We start from the raw sequence: 18,201 nt of genomic DNA, 5'->3' as shown, positions 1-18,201 counted from the left end.
ATTTTTTTTTTTATTTTATTTTTCACACTCTGAACCATGTTAACCAAAATACACACAAACATTTCCCTCTTGAATATACAGTGTCATTTTCTCCCCTTTTTCCCCCCTCCCTTCCCTCCCTCCTTCCCACCCCCCTCTCTACCCACTAAAAGTTCAACATATACAATAAACCCAAGTCAATGATCTGTTTGATGTGATTTGTTGATTGTGGTGTCGATGTGCTTGTCCAAGGTCAAGTTGCAGATTGTGTATTCATAACAGCTTGAAGCTATCTACTATCTCCCCTTCAGCACCATTACTGTTGGCAGTAGTCTTTGTTCCTCTCCTGAAGTCAATGTGGTGTCACAGAACACACTGATCCCTCTGTATTCAACATTCTGCAGTGTCGTTTCATCAAACAAAGTGCATAATGTAACATTTGACTGAATGGGATATCATATCGAGTACAATTACGTACTGTATGTTGGAACAGAACTAAACATTCACTCCTGGACCCGCACATCCTCTCATTTTAATTTATCTAATTCCATATTATTCTCAAATTGGGTACCTGCTGTTCAGATAGCGGATGCCTTTGGCATTACAAACCAGAAATTAGAAGATTTTGTACAATTTATCCTTTGTGAGCATTTAGATGTCCCTTTGTTTTTAATCATTTCCCAAGCATCTGTCATCCTTGTTATATTCCTTATAGACCTAGCATTCTTCAGCCAGGCGGCATAAACAGTGATTTCTCCAATTTTCCTTCCCCAGTCTCTTTCCTTACTGCCTTGTCTCCTTTCCTTCAGCTCTCCACCCTTTTCCCTTCTTGCATCAGAGAGTTACCCTCTGCCCAATCACTTCTTAGCTTCTCCCCGCCACCTGTATCCACCTCTAGGCTCCTCTCATCTCTACCTGACCCCACCTTTTAACACCGGCCATCTATTTGTTTTTCCAGATTCTCGATGAAGGTCTCAGGCCCAAAACATTGACTGCCATTTACTTCTGATAGATGCTTTGTGACCTTAATTTCTCTAGCACTTTTGTGTAGTGCCCTCGATCCCAGCATTTGCAAATTTTCTGGTTTTAACTCCAGTTTCCACGATGAAGCATGTCCCCTTCTAGCAGTCAACTACCAGATCTAAAATTAATGTGGAAACTCTTGGTCAAAAGGACCAAAGTATCAGAAGTCTAATGGTGCATGTGTCTGTCAGAAAGCAGGGGAAGCTACCTTTGAGATTAGGACGAAAATTTGTTACTAATGAATTAATCCAAGTAAAAAGGCTGCAACGCGCTGTAAACAAATGTGTATCCATTCTACAGGAAACCTGCGAGCGTGGTTTCACAGCAATGGAAGAATCTCATTTGAAGGTGATCGATGAGCTGCAAAAGCAGTACCAGCGAGAACTGGAGAAGGTGCAGGAGGAGAAAGATCGCCTCCTGGCCGAGGAAACGGCTGCCACTGTAGCTGGTAGAAATGTTTATGTGCAAATTAATTTACAATGGCGTCGGGGTCTGAATTTCTTTTAAATCAGTAACTGGTTCCAAATTTGGAATGAGATTTTGACATCAGATCCCATTGTTTTATTTGCTGCCACTGAATCTCTTTGACGGTTGAGACATAATCAGATTGTCCTTTTCGTAGATCTCGAAGTGATGAATGTCAAGTTCCCAACTGCACGTCCCTGTCATCTCCATTTGTATCTCGCGTAACTCGCACGCATACCAACATACTTGAGGCTGGTTGTCCTGTGGAATCCATGCCAGCTCCCAGCAAAGAAATTCCATCTCTCCCATTCCCCCACATCTTATTCTATAGGCTGCAAATTAGGTTTTTCCTGCCCGGGCATCAGGTTTCCTGTTTGACTTTAAAGAGGTAATTTACCATGTGTTAACCATGGAGCAGCTCTTTGGGATGTGGCAGGAAACTGGAGCTTTACACAAATGTCACCTGATGTCAGAATTGTACCCAAATTTGTGGAGCTGCTCCATCATGTAACACTCTCTTCACACTACTGTCTTCCTCAACAACTCCTGAAGCTTCCGTCCCTGGCTTTGCCATTTTGGACTTGACCTTCCTAAATCTTTGCTGATACAAAACTGTTTCTTTGGACCAAGTACTGGTTACTCGTTGCCCCTTTGGTTAGTGGCTCCAGGCTGAACAGCATTGTCCCCTGTTTTGGTGGCTTTAACGTTCTGTATTCTCTTGCAGCCTTTTGCCTGTCCAAGGTATTCGAGCTCCCTCAGCTTCGGTCTCTTCCAACATCCCCGATTTTAATTACAGTGCCGCTAGCTGCTGTACTTTCAACTTGCATTTCCTTCAGCCTTGGTGTCTCTCTCCCCTCCTCCCTTTAAGATGGCTCCTTAAAACATCTTGAAAACCTGTTGGTTTAGCTGCACTTGTCTACATTTTATAAATTTATTTTATTTCTATTTTTATTTACACCATGGTAGAAGCAGATTTTGGCATTTGAAACCCATGGCACCTCATTAACTGACCAACCTTGTGTGTTTTGGAGTGTGGGAGGAAACTGGAGCCCCAGGGAAAATCCACGCAGGTCACAAGAGAATGTACAAACTCCTGACAGCACAGATTTGAACCCAGGCTCTGTTATAGCATTGCGCTACCGTGCTACCCAAATGTGTCCAATTTTGTTTGAAAACACTCCTTGGAATGTTTCACTATGCGAGAAGAATACTGCAAACAGAACTTGTTGTTTTGAGCCGATCTTGGTTGTCTTCTGTTTGTCTGTAGCGATTGAAGCAATGAAAAATGCCCATAGAGAGGAGCTGCATCGAGAGTTGGAGAAAACCCACCGCTCACAGATCAGTGGCATGAATGCAGATATAGAGGCTCTGGGCAGACAGCATAGGTAAGTGTCAGAAGTTGATAGCAAAATACTCTCTGGGCCACTGAGCTCTACTGATATAAGATTTAGCATTCAGAAAAAATGGTTGCAGATAACTCCGATTCTTATCCTAGGTGAACATTAGAAAGTCTAATTATCATGTTTTCAGAACAGAACATGTCGAAATACTCAGCATTTGTTAAGAAAGAGACGATATTGACACTTTACTTCAATCACCATTCATAATGAACTCAGGCCATCAACCTGAAAAGTTCACTCTCATTCTCCAATTTGACTAAAGCATTAAATGAAAACAATAAATACTGGAAACCTTTTGGTAGATAAAATGGCACCTGTTGTCAGAAAGAACACAAAGTGAGCAATGCAAAGTATTTTTATTTTATTTCAGGTTTCAAACATCTACAGTTACTGATTTTCATTAATGAGTTGTATTTGAAATTTGGAGCATTCATCGTTTTCTTCTCTCTCTCTCTCTCTCTCTGCCTCGAGTGTCCAATAAGGTCAAACTGATGGAACTTTATTCAGCTGTAGGTTTTCCATGGTATAGAGTTCATAGGCAATCTTCATCCAACAAAGAATATCGGGCAGCATCCATGGGTAGGAATAATCTGCCAAAACAGTAGATTGGCAAGATAGATTGAGTCTTGATAAAAGGTCCAGACCCAAAACATTGACCGATTGTTTCTTCCCGTGGATGCTGGTCCGACCTGCTGAATTCCTCCAACATCTCTTTGCTCAAGATTCCAGCAACTGCAGCTTTTGTGTTTTTCTGAACTTCAACCAAACCTTGAAAAGTTAATTTTCTGAATCATGAACTTGATATCTGTTAAATGAAGGTTCTTAAATCCACAGTGACCAAACTGGATCTCTCTCTCTCTCTCTCTCTCTCTCTCTCTCTATATATATATATATAAAGGTCTGCTTTTATTTTGTAGTATTGGATTGCCCTCACATTTGCTTATTTTTTTAATTTGCAGAGAGGAATTAAGCTCTATCCAACGTGAGCTGCAAGTTCTGTCAGAACAGTACTCCCACAAGTGTTTAGAAAATGCTCACCTGGCTCAGGCTTTGGAGGCTGAAAGGCAGGCACTTCGACAATGTCAGCGGGAGAATCAGGAGCTGAATGCTCACAACCAGGTTGGAATGGTGGTGGGTGCACACGTGTGTGTGAGCATGTGTATGTGAGTTATGTGTGTGAGTGTGTGTGTGAGTTATGTGTGTGTGCGCATGCGTGAGTTATGTGTGTGAGTGTGTGCACGTGTGAGAGTGCATGTGTGCACACATGTGAGTGCATGTGTGCGAGTGTGTGTATGTGCGTGTGGGTGTGAGTGCATGTGAATGTGTGTAAAAGCAGCCAACACACAAGACTCATCTGACTCCAGGCACGCTCTCTTCACCTCCCCCTCCCGTAAGTGCATTCACAAGTGTGAGATCATGCACCACCAGATTCTAGGACAGGTTCTTTCTCTGTTAGACTCATGAAGGAATCCCAAAAATAGAAAAGTTATGCTGCCTTTGCTCAGCTCACAAAACAATCCCCTGTACTGCATTTTTAATACATGAAAATAAACATGAACTGCCGTTAACCAGGGTATATCCAGGGTACCACCATGGGAAACAACCTCACTTCTCGGTCCATGCCTTTAGTATTGAAAATGTTTCAATGAAATTCCCCCTTCTTGCAGTTGCATGTTTTAATGTGACTGAAATCTTGCTCAATAACTTGAGTTTAGTTTTTGACGTAAATGTTCCAGATTTGCACTGATTACAGTTAAAATGAAGGCAGATATATTCCTGAAACCATCTTTTCATTTAATTTACAGGAGCTAAATAACCAGCTGGCTGCAGAATTTGTGCGGTTAAGAGTGTTGATTACTGGGGAGGGGAAGGAAGAGGGTGCTGGCTCAACCCTCTCAATGGGGAAAGATGTCTACGAACTAGAGGTAAGGACAGGGTCTTGAGTACCATCTCTTTTGCAATTGTTGAAATTCCATGTGTTTTTCTCTGTCATCTCTTTCCAATGGTCAGTTTTCATAACTGATTTTTATAACTGGATTGGATGAAGAACTCAATCAGGGACTCATTTGTTTTTTTCCTCTGTATTGCACTGTCAGTTTGTTTGCAGTTCTTTATGTTTCCATGTACACATTCTGTAGTTTTTTTGCACAACCAATAAGTGGTAATTCTACCTCACCCACAGGAAAAAGAATCTCAGGGTTGTATGTGATAGCATGTATGTACTCTATAATAATTCTGAATTTTGAAGAATATTCTGCCCCCACTTGGAGACATCCTGGACCCGAGCACCCTGGAACCAACACAATATCCTGGAGCCTCTTTCGCAGACACAGAATCTCCTGTCTGTTCCCTGACTATCGACTCCCTCACGACTATCATTGCTCTACCCGACTTCACCCTTCCTTTCAGAGACTCATAGCTGACCAAAGTTCTATTGGCCTGGCTACTGCTTCCTTGCCCAGATAGGTCATCCCCCTGGAAGTATCCAAAGGATATACTTGTTGCTCAGGGGAATGGCCATAAGGGTGCCCTGCTCTGTCAGCCAGTTCCCCTTCCCTCCCCTGATTTCACCCAGCTACCTTCCTACTGCCTCCTTTGGATGTGATTGCATCTGGGGTAGCACAGTTGGCATAGCGGTTAGTGCATAGTCTTTACAGCACCAGCGATGGGGACCAGGGCTAATATATAACCATTTACAGCACAGAAACTGGCCAGTTCAGCCCTACTAGTCCATACGAAACATCTCCCACCTAGTCCCACTGACCCAAATTTGGTCCATAACCCTCCACACCTCTCCCGTCCAGATACCTCTCCAATCTTTCTTAAAGATTAACATCGATCTCGCTTCTACCACCTCTACTGGAAGTTCATTCCACACCCCGACCACCCTCTGCATGAAGAAATTCCCCCTCATGTTTCCTTTAAACTTTACCTCTTCTACTCTCAACCCGTGCCCTCTTGTTTGAATCCCCCCCCCCCACTCTCAATGGAAAAAGCCTGTCCTCATTGACTCTATCCTTTCCCCCTTATAATTTTGAATACCTCTATCAAATCATCCCTCAATCTTTTATGCATCAGGGAATAAAGTCCCAGCCTGCTCAACCTTTCCCTGTAACTCAAACCCTGAAACCCCGGCAACATTCTCGTAATCCTCCTCTGCACTCTCTCTATTCTTTTTATATCCTTCCTGTAATTCTGCAACTAAAACTGCACACAATATTCCAAATTTGGCCTCACCAATGCCTTATACAACTTTAACATAACATCCCAACTCCTGTGTTCTATACTCTGATTTATGAAAGCCAACATACTAAATGCCTTCTTCACCACCCTATCCACATGTGATTCGACTTTCAGGGAATTATGTACCATGACTCCTAAATCCCTTTGTTCCACTGCACCCCTCAATTGTCTACCATTTAATGTGTATGGCCTGTTTTGATTAGTCCTACCAAAATGTAGCACCTCACATTTATCAGAATTAAACTCCATCTGCTATCTTCTACTCCACTCTTCTAACTGTCCTATATCACCCTATAAGCTTTGATAATCTTCCTCACTGCCCACAACACCGCCAACCTTTGTATCATCTGCAAATTTACTAATCCAATTTGCCACCCTATCATCTAGATGGTTATTATATATGACAAACAGTAATGGTCCCAGTACCAATCCCTGAGGCACTCCACTCGTCACCGGTCTCCATTTGATAAACAATTTTCCACCACTCTAGCATCTCCCATCCAACCATTGCTGAATCCATTTCACTACTTCATCATTAATACCTAATGCTTTCACCTTCCTTACTAACCTCTTATGGGGAACCTTGTCAAAACCCTTACTAAAGTCCAAATAGACAGCATTCACCCCCTCCAGTTCAAGTGCAGCTCGTCCCTTATGTACAGATCAGACCTTCCCCAGAAGAGATCCCAATGATCCAGAAATTTAAATCCCTACCCCAGCTCCTGAGCCACGCATTCATCCTCCACAACTTCCTATTTCTACCCTCACTATCGCGTGACACAGGCAGAAATCCTGAGATTTCGGATTCCTCCCACTGTTTGAAACATACAGGGGTGTAGGTTAATGGGGTGTAAATTGGGCGGCATGGACTCAAGGGTTGAAATGGCTTGTTACCGTGCTATATGTCTAAATTTAAAAGAAAAATTCAAAATGCCTCCAAATCCATCTAGGCCACTCACACACTGGGTCCCTCACACACTGGGCCCCTCCCAGATTGGGCCCCTCACACACTGGGCCCCTCCCAGACTAGGCCCCTCACACTCGGCCTCTCACACACTAGGCCCCTCACACACTGGGACCCTCCCAGACTAGGCCCCTCACACACTGGGCCCCTCAGACACTGAGCCTCTCACACACTGGGCCTGTCCCAGACTAGGCCCGTCACACACTGGGCCCCTCCCAGATTGAGCCCCTCACACACTGGGCCCCTCACGCCTACCTCTCCCGCTGCTTTTCAAACTCTCCTTCTATTGTTCACTGTCCCACTCTCTCAGATCCCGATGAGATTTCATAAATCGGGCAATTGAGTTCAAAAGTCATGAGGTAATGTTGCAGCTATTTAAAACTCTAGTTAATCCATAAGTTTGATCTCCTCATTATGGAAAGGATGTGGATGCTTCAGAGAGGGGGCAGAGGACATTTACCAGGATGTTGTCTGCATTGGAGAACGTGTCTCATGTACCAAGGTTGACAGAGCTAGGGCTTTTCATTTTGGTGAGTGTGGGTTTTTCCCAAGGTCTTCAGTTTCTTCCCACACTTTAAAATGTACCAGGGGTGTAATCAGGTGGCATAGGCCTGTTACTGTGCTGTATGTAAAATTTGAAAGATGAGAGGTGCCTTAATAGAGGTATGTAAGGTTTTGAAGGGATTAGATTGAGTGGACAGCCAGCATCTTTTTCCTGGGGTGACAATAGCAACGATCTGCTTAAGCCTTAAACTTTAAGGTAAGTGAAAGAAAGCTTAGGTAGGCATGTTTTTTACTCAGGGACTGGTGGTGCCTGGAATGCACTGCATGGGGTGGTGGTGGAGGCTGGTACAATAGGGACATTTAAGAGAGTCTTTGACTAACACACAGATGAAAGAAAATAGAGGCTTATGGGTGTGAGGGAGGGAAGGGTTAGACTATTTACAAAGGTCGGCACAACATCGTGGGCTGATGGCCCTGCACTATGCTGGAATGTTATATAAGAAAAACTTCACACTTGCACCCAGACTTATTTCATTGCATAAAGTCTTGCACATTTCCTGTCTTTCTATCTGCCCAAATCCCTTGAATAAATCTCACAAATTATCATGAGGAAAAATGTAAAAACTCTGATGTTTCTAACTTTCTAAAATTTGTAGGTTTTATTGCGGGTCAAAGAATCTGAAATCCAGTATCTGAAGCAGGAGATTAATTCTCTAAAGGATGAACTACAGTCTGCACTGAGGGTAAGTGAATGCAGATATGTGGCAAATAAATTCCAGCCATTATGTAAAACCAGGGTGAGATCATATCTAAAGTTTTGGAATCTTCACCAAACAAGGCTGAAAGCCACAGTTTATTGTCATACATATGGTAAGATGTGCGATGCACCAAAATTCTTGCTGCAGCCAAACAGGTACTTTTGTTTAAAATAAAACAATTGTATACATTAAATTTACCGCAAAACAGAAATAGATAAAAAATAGATAATAAATAATTGCAGTTCATGCAAGGTAAATAAAAATTGCCGTTTCATTAGTGCAAACAGGTCTTTTTGGGTCCCAGAATAGTTTATTGTTAGGGTCGTGCTGGGAGGTTCAAGAGCCAGTAGCAAAAGTGAACCTAGAGGTGCTGGAGTTGTCTACTGTCCCTTCTTCCCAAAACTTGTGACTAGCCAGGGTTGGTGCCAGAACGTTTATAAGAGTGGGGCATTAGCAAGTTAGAGAGGGGCGGGGGATGGGGAGGGAGGGAATGCTGACAGGATCCAACCTGTTGAGGGGGGAGGTGGTGCTAACAGGTCCCTACCTGTCATTGAGGCCATCCATCCAGGGTGGGACAAAAAGGCACTCTTTTTATTGCATCAAGCTTGATGCATCCTAGTGTCGCGGCCGGGGGCAGGGGGGATAGTCACTAACGTGTGTCAACTTAGACGCTACTGACACAGGAGGGAGTGGAGCTGGTCTGACGGCCAGGGATGGAGGGCAGTGCCCACAGATGATCCCCCCTGGGTGCTGACCCTGTGATTAGGGAGATGGGGTCCTTTATGATATTGCTGCCTTTTGAGCCAGTGTCTGCAACGGTTAGAAAGTCAGAGCTTGTGATAGACCTGGCCAGGTTTGCTTCTGTATTCCATGGCACTTGAATTCCCAAGCCAGGCTGTGATACAACCAGGCAGTATACCTTCCACAGTGCACTTATAGAAGCTAAATGGGAATCATATGAAGAACTTGAGAGGTACAGAAGTAAGGAGAAACTAAAGCTGCTTTTTTCTGAAATATTTCAATTGTTGAAGATGATAAATGGAATTGATGAGACATCTTCAGAGTCATGTGAATAACGTGAGATGTAGAAACAAATTAGAAGATATTTCATACTTGGTTCTGGTAATATAAAGTGCTTCATTGAAAGTGATGAATTCTTAAACAAATTACAGCATTCAAGCAGTAATAATTCTTTTTAAACGTGTTAAAGAATTCAAAAATGAGATAGGAGTAGAAAGTGGAAACAAGGAACTCTGACTTCCCCAAGAGGGATCTCCACTCAACATTGAGAAAATCGACTTAAGTGTTTATGCTTCTTGGCCTTTGATTCAATCACATGACTCTAATCTTGTATTTTTAAATTTTATTTTTTTTAGTTTTAAATTTTGACATCTGGCAAATAACAGGCCCTTCTGGCTCATGAATCCATGCCCCCCCACCCAAATACCCCAATTAACCTTCAACCCCTGTACATTTTTGAAGGGTGGGAGGAAACGGGAGCACCCAAAGGAAATTCATGCAGACACGGGGAGAACGTACAAACTCCTTACAGACAGCTTCGAACCTAGGTCGCTGGTGCTGTAATAGCGTTGTGCTAACCTCTACTCTAACCATGCCGCCCTGTACGTAAACCTATTACCATGTTGTATACTGTATTTAATGTAGTTAATTCCATTCCTTTTTTCCACCTGAGCCCTGTAACACTTGCAATATTACTAACTGAATCATGACCTAACCAGCATTCTAATTCCTAAACAGCTTCCTTGAGATCTCATTGTTTAATCTCCTAGAAAGCATTACTGTAAAAACGTTTGAGATATTTTTTCCACGATAAATGTGAACTTTTCTTCTCAAAGACCTATACAATCCTCTTTCTGATTTAATAAACAAAATCAGTTAATTTAATGGTTTCTTTTTGTATTTTTTTTAAGGACAAGAAGTACGCTACAGATAAGTATAAAGGCATCTACACTGAGCTGAGTATTGTTCGAGCAAAGGCTGATTGTGATGTCAACCGGCTGAAAGAAAAACTAAAAGTTATCACTGAAGCAATGGGAGAGAAGACAATAGACTGTGATGTTGCTGGCTATGGTAAGGATGGCAGATCCTTTATTTCAAATTTCAAAAATGTGTTATCTGCACACACGTCAGAGAAGCAGTCTGTTCTTTTCTGTGGTAAATGCATCTGACTGAACCACAGAATCCTTAATTCCTTCTGGTCAATTTCTGGGATGTTTAAATGAGACGACCTTTACTTTGGAATAAATGTAAATCTGGGAATTAGGATTAATAAAAACAGCAAACCATACTCAAGGCCCAGGTTGGCTTTCTCTTTTTCCCTCCTATTCTTCTTTACACTTCGATGTTGAGCTTGAGTGATTCCATCGAGGTCATAGTTGTGAAGCAGTGCTCAGGGACATGGACCCCAACTGGTGATTATTCATTGTCGTCCCATACATGAGCATCCCAGAATGTGAGAAGGTGCGTTGTTCTTCTCCTCAGTAGATCTATTAACTTTGGGCAAAATCTAAACAGTTAATTGATTTCCATTTATCTTAATTTAACATCTCTGCTTCTCTGTTTTGTTTTAATCTGTCGCTGTCAGACATCATGAAATCAAAAAGTAACCCTGACTTTTTGAAGAAGGACGAGCCGGGTTCTGGCAGATTCATAAGATCTCTGAGATCGAAGGTGAGTTTTGGCCACAGAGAAAAACTGGCCGGCAATATATTGAACCTGTGAATATCTCTCTGCCCTTTCTGGCACCTCTTTTATTGGAATAATGTTTATTAATCAGTTAAAAAGAAACAAAGCATCTGGATAAATGTATTTCAAGTAGATATGTGTGAATCTCACGAAATCTCACTACTTTTGAACATATTTCATGGTGCATGTATGATCTATTATTTAGACATTCCTAGTTGTCTTAAATTTACTTTTGTGTGAAGGAAGTCTAGAATACCACCCACTCCCCCTCCTGCATCCCAAATTTCATCAAAAGGTGATGGTCAGGACTTTCATAGATTTCTTGCCCCGATCACCCTGCATTAGCTGTAGTTCTAGAGCTAGGCCTAATGCTGTCAAACACAGAGGGTGACCACGTTGCTGAGTGCCTGCGCTCGGTCCAAACTAGAACTCCTGGTTGCTAACCGTTTTAATTTCCTTCACCATTTCTACACAGACATGTCTGTCCTTGGCTTCATCCATCACCTGGATGAGTCCAAATGTAAAATTGAGGAACAACACATTATATTCCTCCTGGATGACCTTAAACCTGACGGCATCAACATTGATTTTTCTAATTTTAGGTCCCCTCACCTCTGTCTGGTTCTACTGTTTCCATCTCTTCTTTACCTTTTCTGTTCTTTCCTTTCTCTCTAACTCCATTGGTCTCTCCCTCTACCTGTCTCTGTACTTCTCTCACATTCTGTCCAATACCTTATCATCTATTAGCTCCTTCCCAGGTTCTGCACCCCTCCTTTTTCTTGCATTGTTAGTCATTGACTAACAATTTCTACCCAAGGATGTTGCCTGGCCTGCTGAGTTCCTCTTGCAGCTTGTTGATTGCATCTGCAGTTTTTATATTGCTCTGTGTATTGGTCTGACCTGTTGCCTAGGCTGTATAAAATCCCTCAGTTGAAAGACTCCTTCACTGAGAAATTAGCTTCATAATTTTCAATCCAATGCAAGAATCCATCATTGAGGATGTGTAACATGAGGTGGTATTAGATGGCTGTGGAGGCCAAGTCTGGGGATATTTAAGGCAGAGATAGATAGGATGGGAAAGGAAATCAAGGGTTATGGGGAAAAGACAGCAGAGTGGGGTTAACAGGATCATAAATCAGCAATGATAGAATGGCGGAGCAGACTCAGTGCGACAAATGGCCAAATTCCACTCCTGGTCATGATTAGACAGAGTTACCATGATTTTATGAGAAGAAAAATTGTTGGCAAATCTTTTACATTTCAAATAAAAACAATGATGAAATATTCAGTGATGAGAGAGATGGATAACAATTCAAGTTGATGACTTTGATGAAGAATGGAAAAAGTTAGAAATTAATTTAATTTCCAATTTTTCCCAATTCTGATGCAAGACTTGCCGCCTTGATTATTTTTCCCTGCAGATGCCACCCGACCTGCTGGGAATCTCCAATATCTGGAGTTTTTTTTGAGCATGCAACAAACACTATTAAAGGTTAACTAAGATCAATAGTCTAAGCATTAGGAGTGCTTTATCTACCGAGTGCCGAAGGAATTAATCATGGATGGAAGAAAAAAAAGAGGGTTACGGGAAGAGTTAAATTGATGCTAGGTTCATTTTGGTTTGCACAACATTGGGAATTGTAGGCCTGTATTGTTCTATATTCGATGAATCATTATCGATACACACTTTATGACTGAGATGGAATACCAATGTTTATTATATTGAATTGTAATTCAAAGATAGGAGGGTAAGTCAGCTGTGAGGAAGAGTGTGCAAATGTACTTGATGTTAAATGGGTTTAAAGAATGTAAACAGAAGTAGAAATAGGCCATTGAAACCCTTGCACCTGTTTCACATTCATAAGATGGTGACTCATCACTCTAATCGTTGCTCTTTTTTGTTACAAACCCCATATTGTTCAAAAATCAGTATCTGCCTTGAATAAACTCAACAACTAGTCTCCACAGGCATAATCCCAAGTTTGCTACCACTTGGTGAAGAAATGTCCTTTCCTCTTTGTCCTGAATGGCCTGCACCATGTACCTCAGTTCTTGATATCCCAGCAAAGGAAAACATTATTTGTGGATCCATCTAGTTGGTAATTAGAACAATAGAACAATTACAGCACAGAAACAGGCCACTTCGGCCCCTCTAGTCTGTGCCGAACCACTTTTTCTTAGATAGTCCCACTGACCTGCATTCAGTCCATAGCCCAACATACCGCTCCCATCCATATACCTGTCCAAATTTCCTTTAAATGTTAAAACTGAGCCCACATCTACCACTTCATCTTGCAGCTTGCTTCAAACTCCCAACACTCTCTGAGTGAAGAAGTTCCCCCTCTTGTTCCCCCTAAACATTTCCCCTTTTTCCTATGACCTCTTGTTTGAATCTCACCCACCCTCAGTGGGAAAAGCCTATCTACATTTACTCTATCTATCCCCCTCATAATTTTAAATACCTCCATCAAATCTCCCCTCATTCTTCTACGCTCCAGGGAATAAAATCCTAACCTGTTTACCCTTTCCCTGTAACTCAGTTCCTGAAGTCCGGGCAACATCCGAAAATCTCTTTACTATCCTAGTAAATTATGTTCCTTTCAATGAGGTCAGCAATGTCAGCTCTGTCAGAAATGTGAGTTATTCATGGTTGGCAGGAGGAAGAGACAAATTGCAAATGGATAGACTTTGGGGCCATTAAGAATCAGGGCAGTAAAGTGAGAAAATTACAGGCTCAACTATGATCTCAAAACATAATAGAACTGGTTTCTTTTTGCTTTTAATTATTAGAGCTTGGGGGACATTTTAAGAACATAAAAAGCTTCTTAGCAATTTCATTCCAGCCGCTGGGGTTGTACATTAGTGCCACTACTGGTCTAAGTGTTACTGCCATTGTAGGATGTCCTCCCTTCAGATAAATGTATGCATGATGTATGGACCTGGATATGAAGCTGGAGGTTGGAGCACACATGCCTTTGACATAATATTTTTTCTTGTCCAACAAGAAAGCCAGTATTGTTCTGCTATAACATGATTGATTGCTTTACCTGTCTTTACTGATACTCTATATTTTTCTTCTTGTTTCTTCAAAAGGGTTGTAATAGAATAGGTCACATGGGAAAGATGCAAATGAACAATGTGTCAAGTCTGCTGTATTGCAGGTATCAGGATGGTTGTACGCCCTATTTTTGCAAGCATATGCCTTGTTTTTTTTTATATTTGGTGTTCAAGTATATAATAGCTAGTGGTTTACTGGAGGTTGAGTGGGAAGTATGGTGAAGAACAATATGAAATAGATTCATGTCATTATGTTGGAGAAATACAGTATCTTGTTTTATGCTAATCATTGCATCCAGTTGGAGGTTATGTGAATAGATTTTTATGGCCATTCTGAAGCCTTTCCTTCCTGAACTTTTTTCATGGCATCAGTCAAGAGAATCTGAGGGCAGAACTAGAAAACCCTGTGGGTTCAAAAGGGAACAAGTTGATAATCTTGAAATACCTGTCTCATGTTTCTTTAAACATTGCTCCACTAGCAGCTGGGGTCCATGTTTCAACTCTGTTGACACTCTGGGTAAAGTGGTGAAACTTACTATATTTTAGCAGTTTAGAATAAATTTGTAGGGTTTGATATTCCATTAAGAAGTTTAAGTGACACCTCTTGAGCCTTTGGGTAAACTAAAAAAGTTCTTCAACCACTCCTTCTGGTGGATATCTTTAACTTAGATCATACTTTTAAACAATGTCTGCAACTTTTGCTCTATATTATCAGTATGACACTATCCTTGTTTAAATTCATCATCTCTTTCTAGGGATTTAACTCTTTCCCTTGGCTCAGTGCCCTAACTACCAAATCTCCACAAACACTTTCCTAGACTGAAGCCTCCTTTATTTATTTTCAAAATCCACTTTTGTTGCCTGTTATTTGTCCACATTTGCTGTCACAAATCTTCAGGGCCTGATGGGATCTATCCCAGGTTGTTGAGAGAGGCAAGAAGGGATATTGTTAGTGCCTTGACAGAGATCTCTCTATCCTCTTTAGCCACCTGTGAGTTCTAGAGAACAAGAGAATAGCCAATATAGTTCCCCAGTTTAAGAGCAGTAGGGGTCAACCAGGAAGAGTGGGACGAATGGTGTAGCTGTTAGCTCAACGCCTTTACAGCGCCAGCGATTGGGACTGGGGTTAAAATCCTGCGCTGTCTGTAAGGAATTAGTACGTTCTCCTCGTGCCTGTGTGGGTTTCCTCCGGGGGGCTCCACTTTCTTCCCACCATTTGAAACTTACCAGGGGTGTAGGTTAATTGGATGTAAATTCGGCAGCACGGACTTGTGGGACGAAATGGCCTGTTACCAAGATGTATGTCTAAACTTTTAAGAAAAGGAAATTATAGGTTTATATACACATAGTTGGGAAATTACTGGAGAAGATTCATAGGGATAGAATCTCCACACATCTGAAAAAAACATGGATTTAGCAAGAACAGTGAGCATGGCTTTGTGCAGAGGACTTCAAATCTTATAAGCTTCTTGCCTTTCTTGAGGAGGTGACAAACAGTAATGAGGATCGGGCAGTGGACGTGGCCTGCAAAGAATTTGTAAAACTTTTGACAAAGCCCCTCATGGTAAGGTTGATCCAGAGATTAGGGCACTTGGGATTCATGGAGAATTGAAGATTAGATTTAAAATTGGCTTAGCCATAGAAGACAGAAGTTAGTGGTGAAGGGGTTTTATATAATATATAACCAACTGAAAAACCTCACAAAGATAAGCGTATACAGAGCCGTTGTCATACCCACACTCCTGTTCGGCTCCGAATCATGGGTCCTCTACCGGCACCACCTACGGCTCCTAGAACGCTTCCACCAGCGTTGTCTCCGCTCCATCCTCAACATCCATTGGAGCGCTCACGTCGAGGTACTCGAGATGGCAGAGGTTGACAGCATCGAGTCCACGCTGCTGAAGATCCAGCTGCGCTGGATGGGTCACGTCTCCAGAATGGAGGACCATCGCCTTCCCAAGATCGTATTATATGGCGAGCTCTCCACTGGCCACCGTGACAGAGGTGCACCAAAGAAAAGGTACAAGGACTGCCTAAAGAAATCTCTTGGTGCCTGCCACATTGACCACCGCCAGTGGGCTGATAACGCCTCAAACCGTGCATCTTGGCGCCTCACAGTTTGGCGGGCAGCAGCCTCCTTTGAAGAAGACCGCAGAGCCCACCTCACTGACAAAAGGCAAAGGAGGAAAAACCCAACACCCAACCCCAACCAACCAATTTTCCCTTGCAACCGCTGCAATCGTGTCTGCCTGTCCCGCATCGGACTGGTCAGCCACAAACGAGCCTGCAGCTGACGTGGACTTTTTACCCCCTCCATAAATCTTCGTCCGCGAAGCCAAGCCAAAGATATCAATGATTTAGACAAAAATGATTGAGTTTGTAGGCAATAAGAAAATTGGCAGTGCTATTGATACAGAGGAAGATTGTTAAAGGATGCAGCAGGATATCAACTAAATGGAAATATTGGCAGAGTTAAGGCAAATAGAATTTAATATGGACAAGTGTGAGGCATTGCATTTTGGAAACTTCAATGTAACAATAAATGTATACAGTAAATGGCAAGACACTCTGGAGTATTGATGTACACAGGGATATTGATGTGCATTTCTATAGCTCCCTGAAAGTGGCAACACTAGTGGATAGGATAGTAAAGAAGGTGTAGGGCATTCTTCCTTTCATTGGTCACTTCATTGAGTATGAAAGTTGGGAAGTCATGTTGCTGCTGTATAAACCTTTGGTTAGACCACAACTGCTCACTATTACGGGAAGGATGTGGAAATGCCGAGAAGATTCACCTCCGTGTCGCCTGGATTGGAGAGTATTGTGTATGTGGAAAGGTTGGAAAATATGATTGTTTTCTTTGGAGCAGAGGATGCTGAGCAGCGACCTGACAGAAGTTATGAGAAGGAAAGCTAGGATAGATTTTCTTTCCCCAAGGTGGAAATGTCAAATACTGGGAGGTAATGAGGTAGGTTTAAAGATTTATGAGACAGGTTTTTTTACACAAAAATTCATGCTGTCAAGGAAGTAGTGGAGGGAGATATAATAGCAGGGTTGAGGAGGTGTTTTGTCTAACACTTGAACAGGCAGGTTTTAGAGAAGAGCAGATCACGTGTAGGCAGATGGCAATTTAAATTGGAATCATGGTTGCTACAAGCATTGTAGATCAAAGGGGCCTCGCCAACGTTTTGGAGAAATGCAGCATAATCTCCCAACGTTTATACACAGTACCCTGACTGATTAAGGTCAATGCTCCAAACCTTTTTTGCCTCTCCATCTTCAAGGTACTATGTAGCTGTACTCCTAGATCCCTCTGCTCTGCAAGACTCCCCAGATCCCTCATAAGACCTCCCAAAGTGCAACTCGTCTTGCATTTCTCAATAATAAATTCCATCAACCATTCCACTGCCTACTTGCCAAACTGATCAAGATCCTGCTGTCTTCACTCTCCACAGTACCAGACATTTTAGGGTCATCCGCAAACTATATAACCATATAACAGTTTACAGTGTGGAAACAGGCCATATCGGCCCTACAAGTCCGCCCCGGTTCACTTAAGCAACTCCACTAGCTCCCCCCTCCCACTCTCCGTCCATAACCCTCCAATCCCCTCATATCCATGTACACAATATAAACATAAAACAGAATATAACCATATAACTTGAGAATTACGACATAAGTTTTCATCTCAATTATTGATACAGATGGAAAACAGTACAAGGCCTCTAGTCTGAAGAACAACCCTCTGCTTTACTATAGTAAGCCAATTTTCTATCCATGTGATCGAACCTTCCAGAGCAGCCTACTGTATGGAACCTTATCGAATGCCTTGGTGAAATCCATATATACACTGTCTACAACTCTGCCCTGATCAACCCTCTTGGTCTCCATCAGATTAGTGAGACATGTCTCACAAAATGATGCTGTCTATCCCTAATCAGCCTTGTCCATCCAAGTACATATATATTTTCTTCCTCACTGGTCTGTAGAATGTTCTAGAATTTCACTCTTTATTTATTTAAACTTTCTTCTGGATGTGTTTAGTTTAAAGGTACATGAACACTTTAAAACAATTATGAACTGAAGCAGTGATGTGGTTTAA

The 18,201-nt window shown here is 42.1% G+C and overlaps 1 protein-coding gene across 5 annotated transcripts in view; it reads left to right on the top strand.

Annotated features, from left to right (window-relative positions):
• LOC138758823 (myosin phosphatase Rho-interacting protein-like) overlaps positions 1-18,201 on the top strand; it is a 260,679-nt gene that overhangs the window by 240,216 nt on the left and 2,262 nt on the right. For all 5 annotated transcript variants that reach the window (XM_069928231.1, XM_069928232.1, XM_069928233.1 and 2 more), the window contains 7 exons: positions 1,303-1,450; positions 2,735-2,852; positions 3,827-3,986; positions 4,673-4,792; positions 8,235-8,321; positions 10,268-10,427; positions 10,942-11,027. In XM_069928231.1, coding sequence (XP_069784332.1) covers positions 1,303-1,450; positions 2,735-2,852; positions 3,827-3,986; positions 4,673-4,792; positions 8,235-8,321; positions 10,268-10,427; positions 10,942-11,027 — 879 coding nt within the window. The remainder of the gene's footprint in view (positions 1-1,302; positions 1,451-2,734; positions 2,853-3,826; positions 3,987-4,672; positions 4,793-8,234; positions 8,322-10,267; positions 10,428-10,941; positions 11,028-18,201) is intronic.

Source organism: Narcine bancroftii, chromosome 3 (assembly GCF_036971445.1).
Source record: "Narcine bancroftii isolate sNarBan1 chromosome 3, sNarBan1.hap1, whole genome shotgun sequence".
Classification (NCBI taxonomy): domain Eukaryota; kingdom Metazoa; phylum Chordata; class Chondrichthyes; order Torpediniformes; family Narcinidae; genus Narcine; species Narcine bancroftii.
This window is presented reverse-complemented; position numbering and strand designations above follow the sequence as displayed.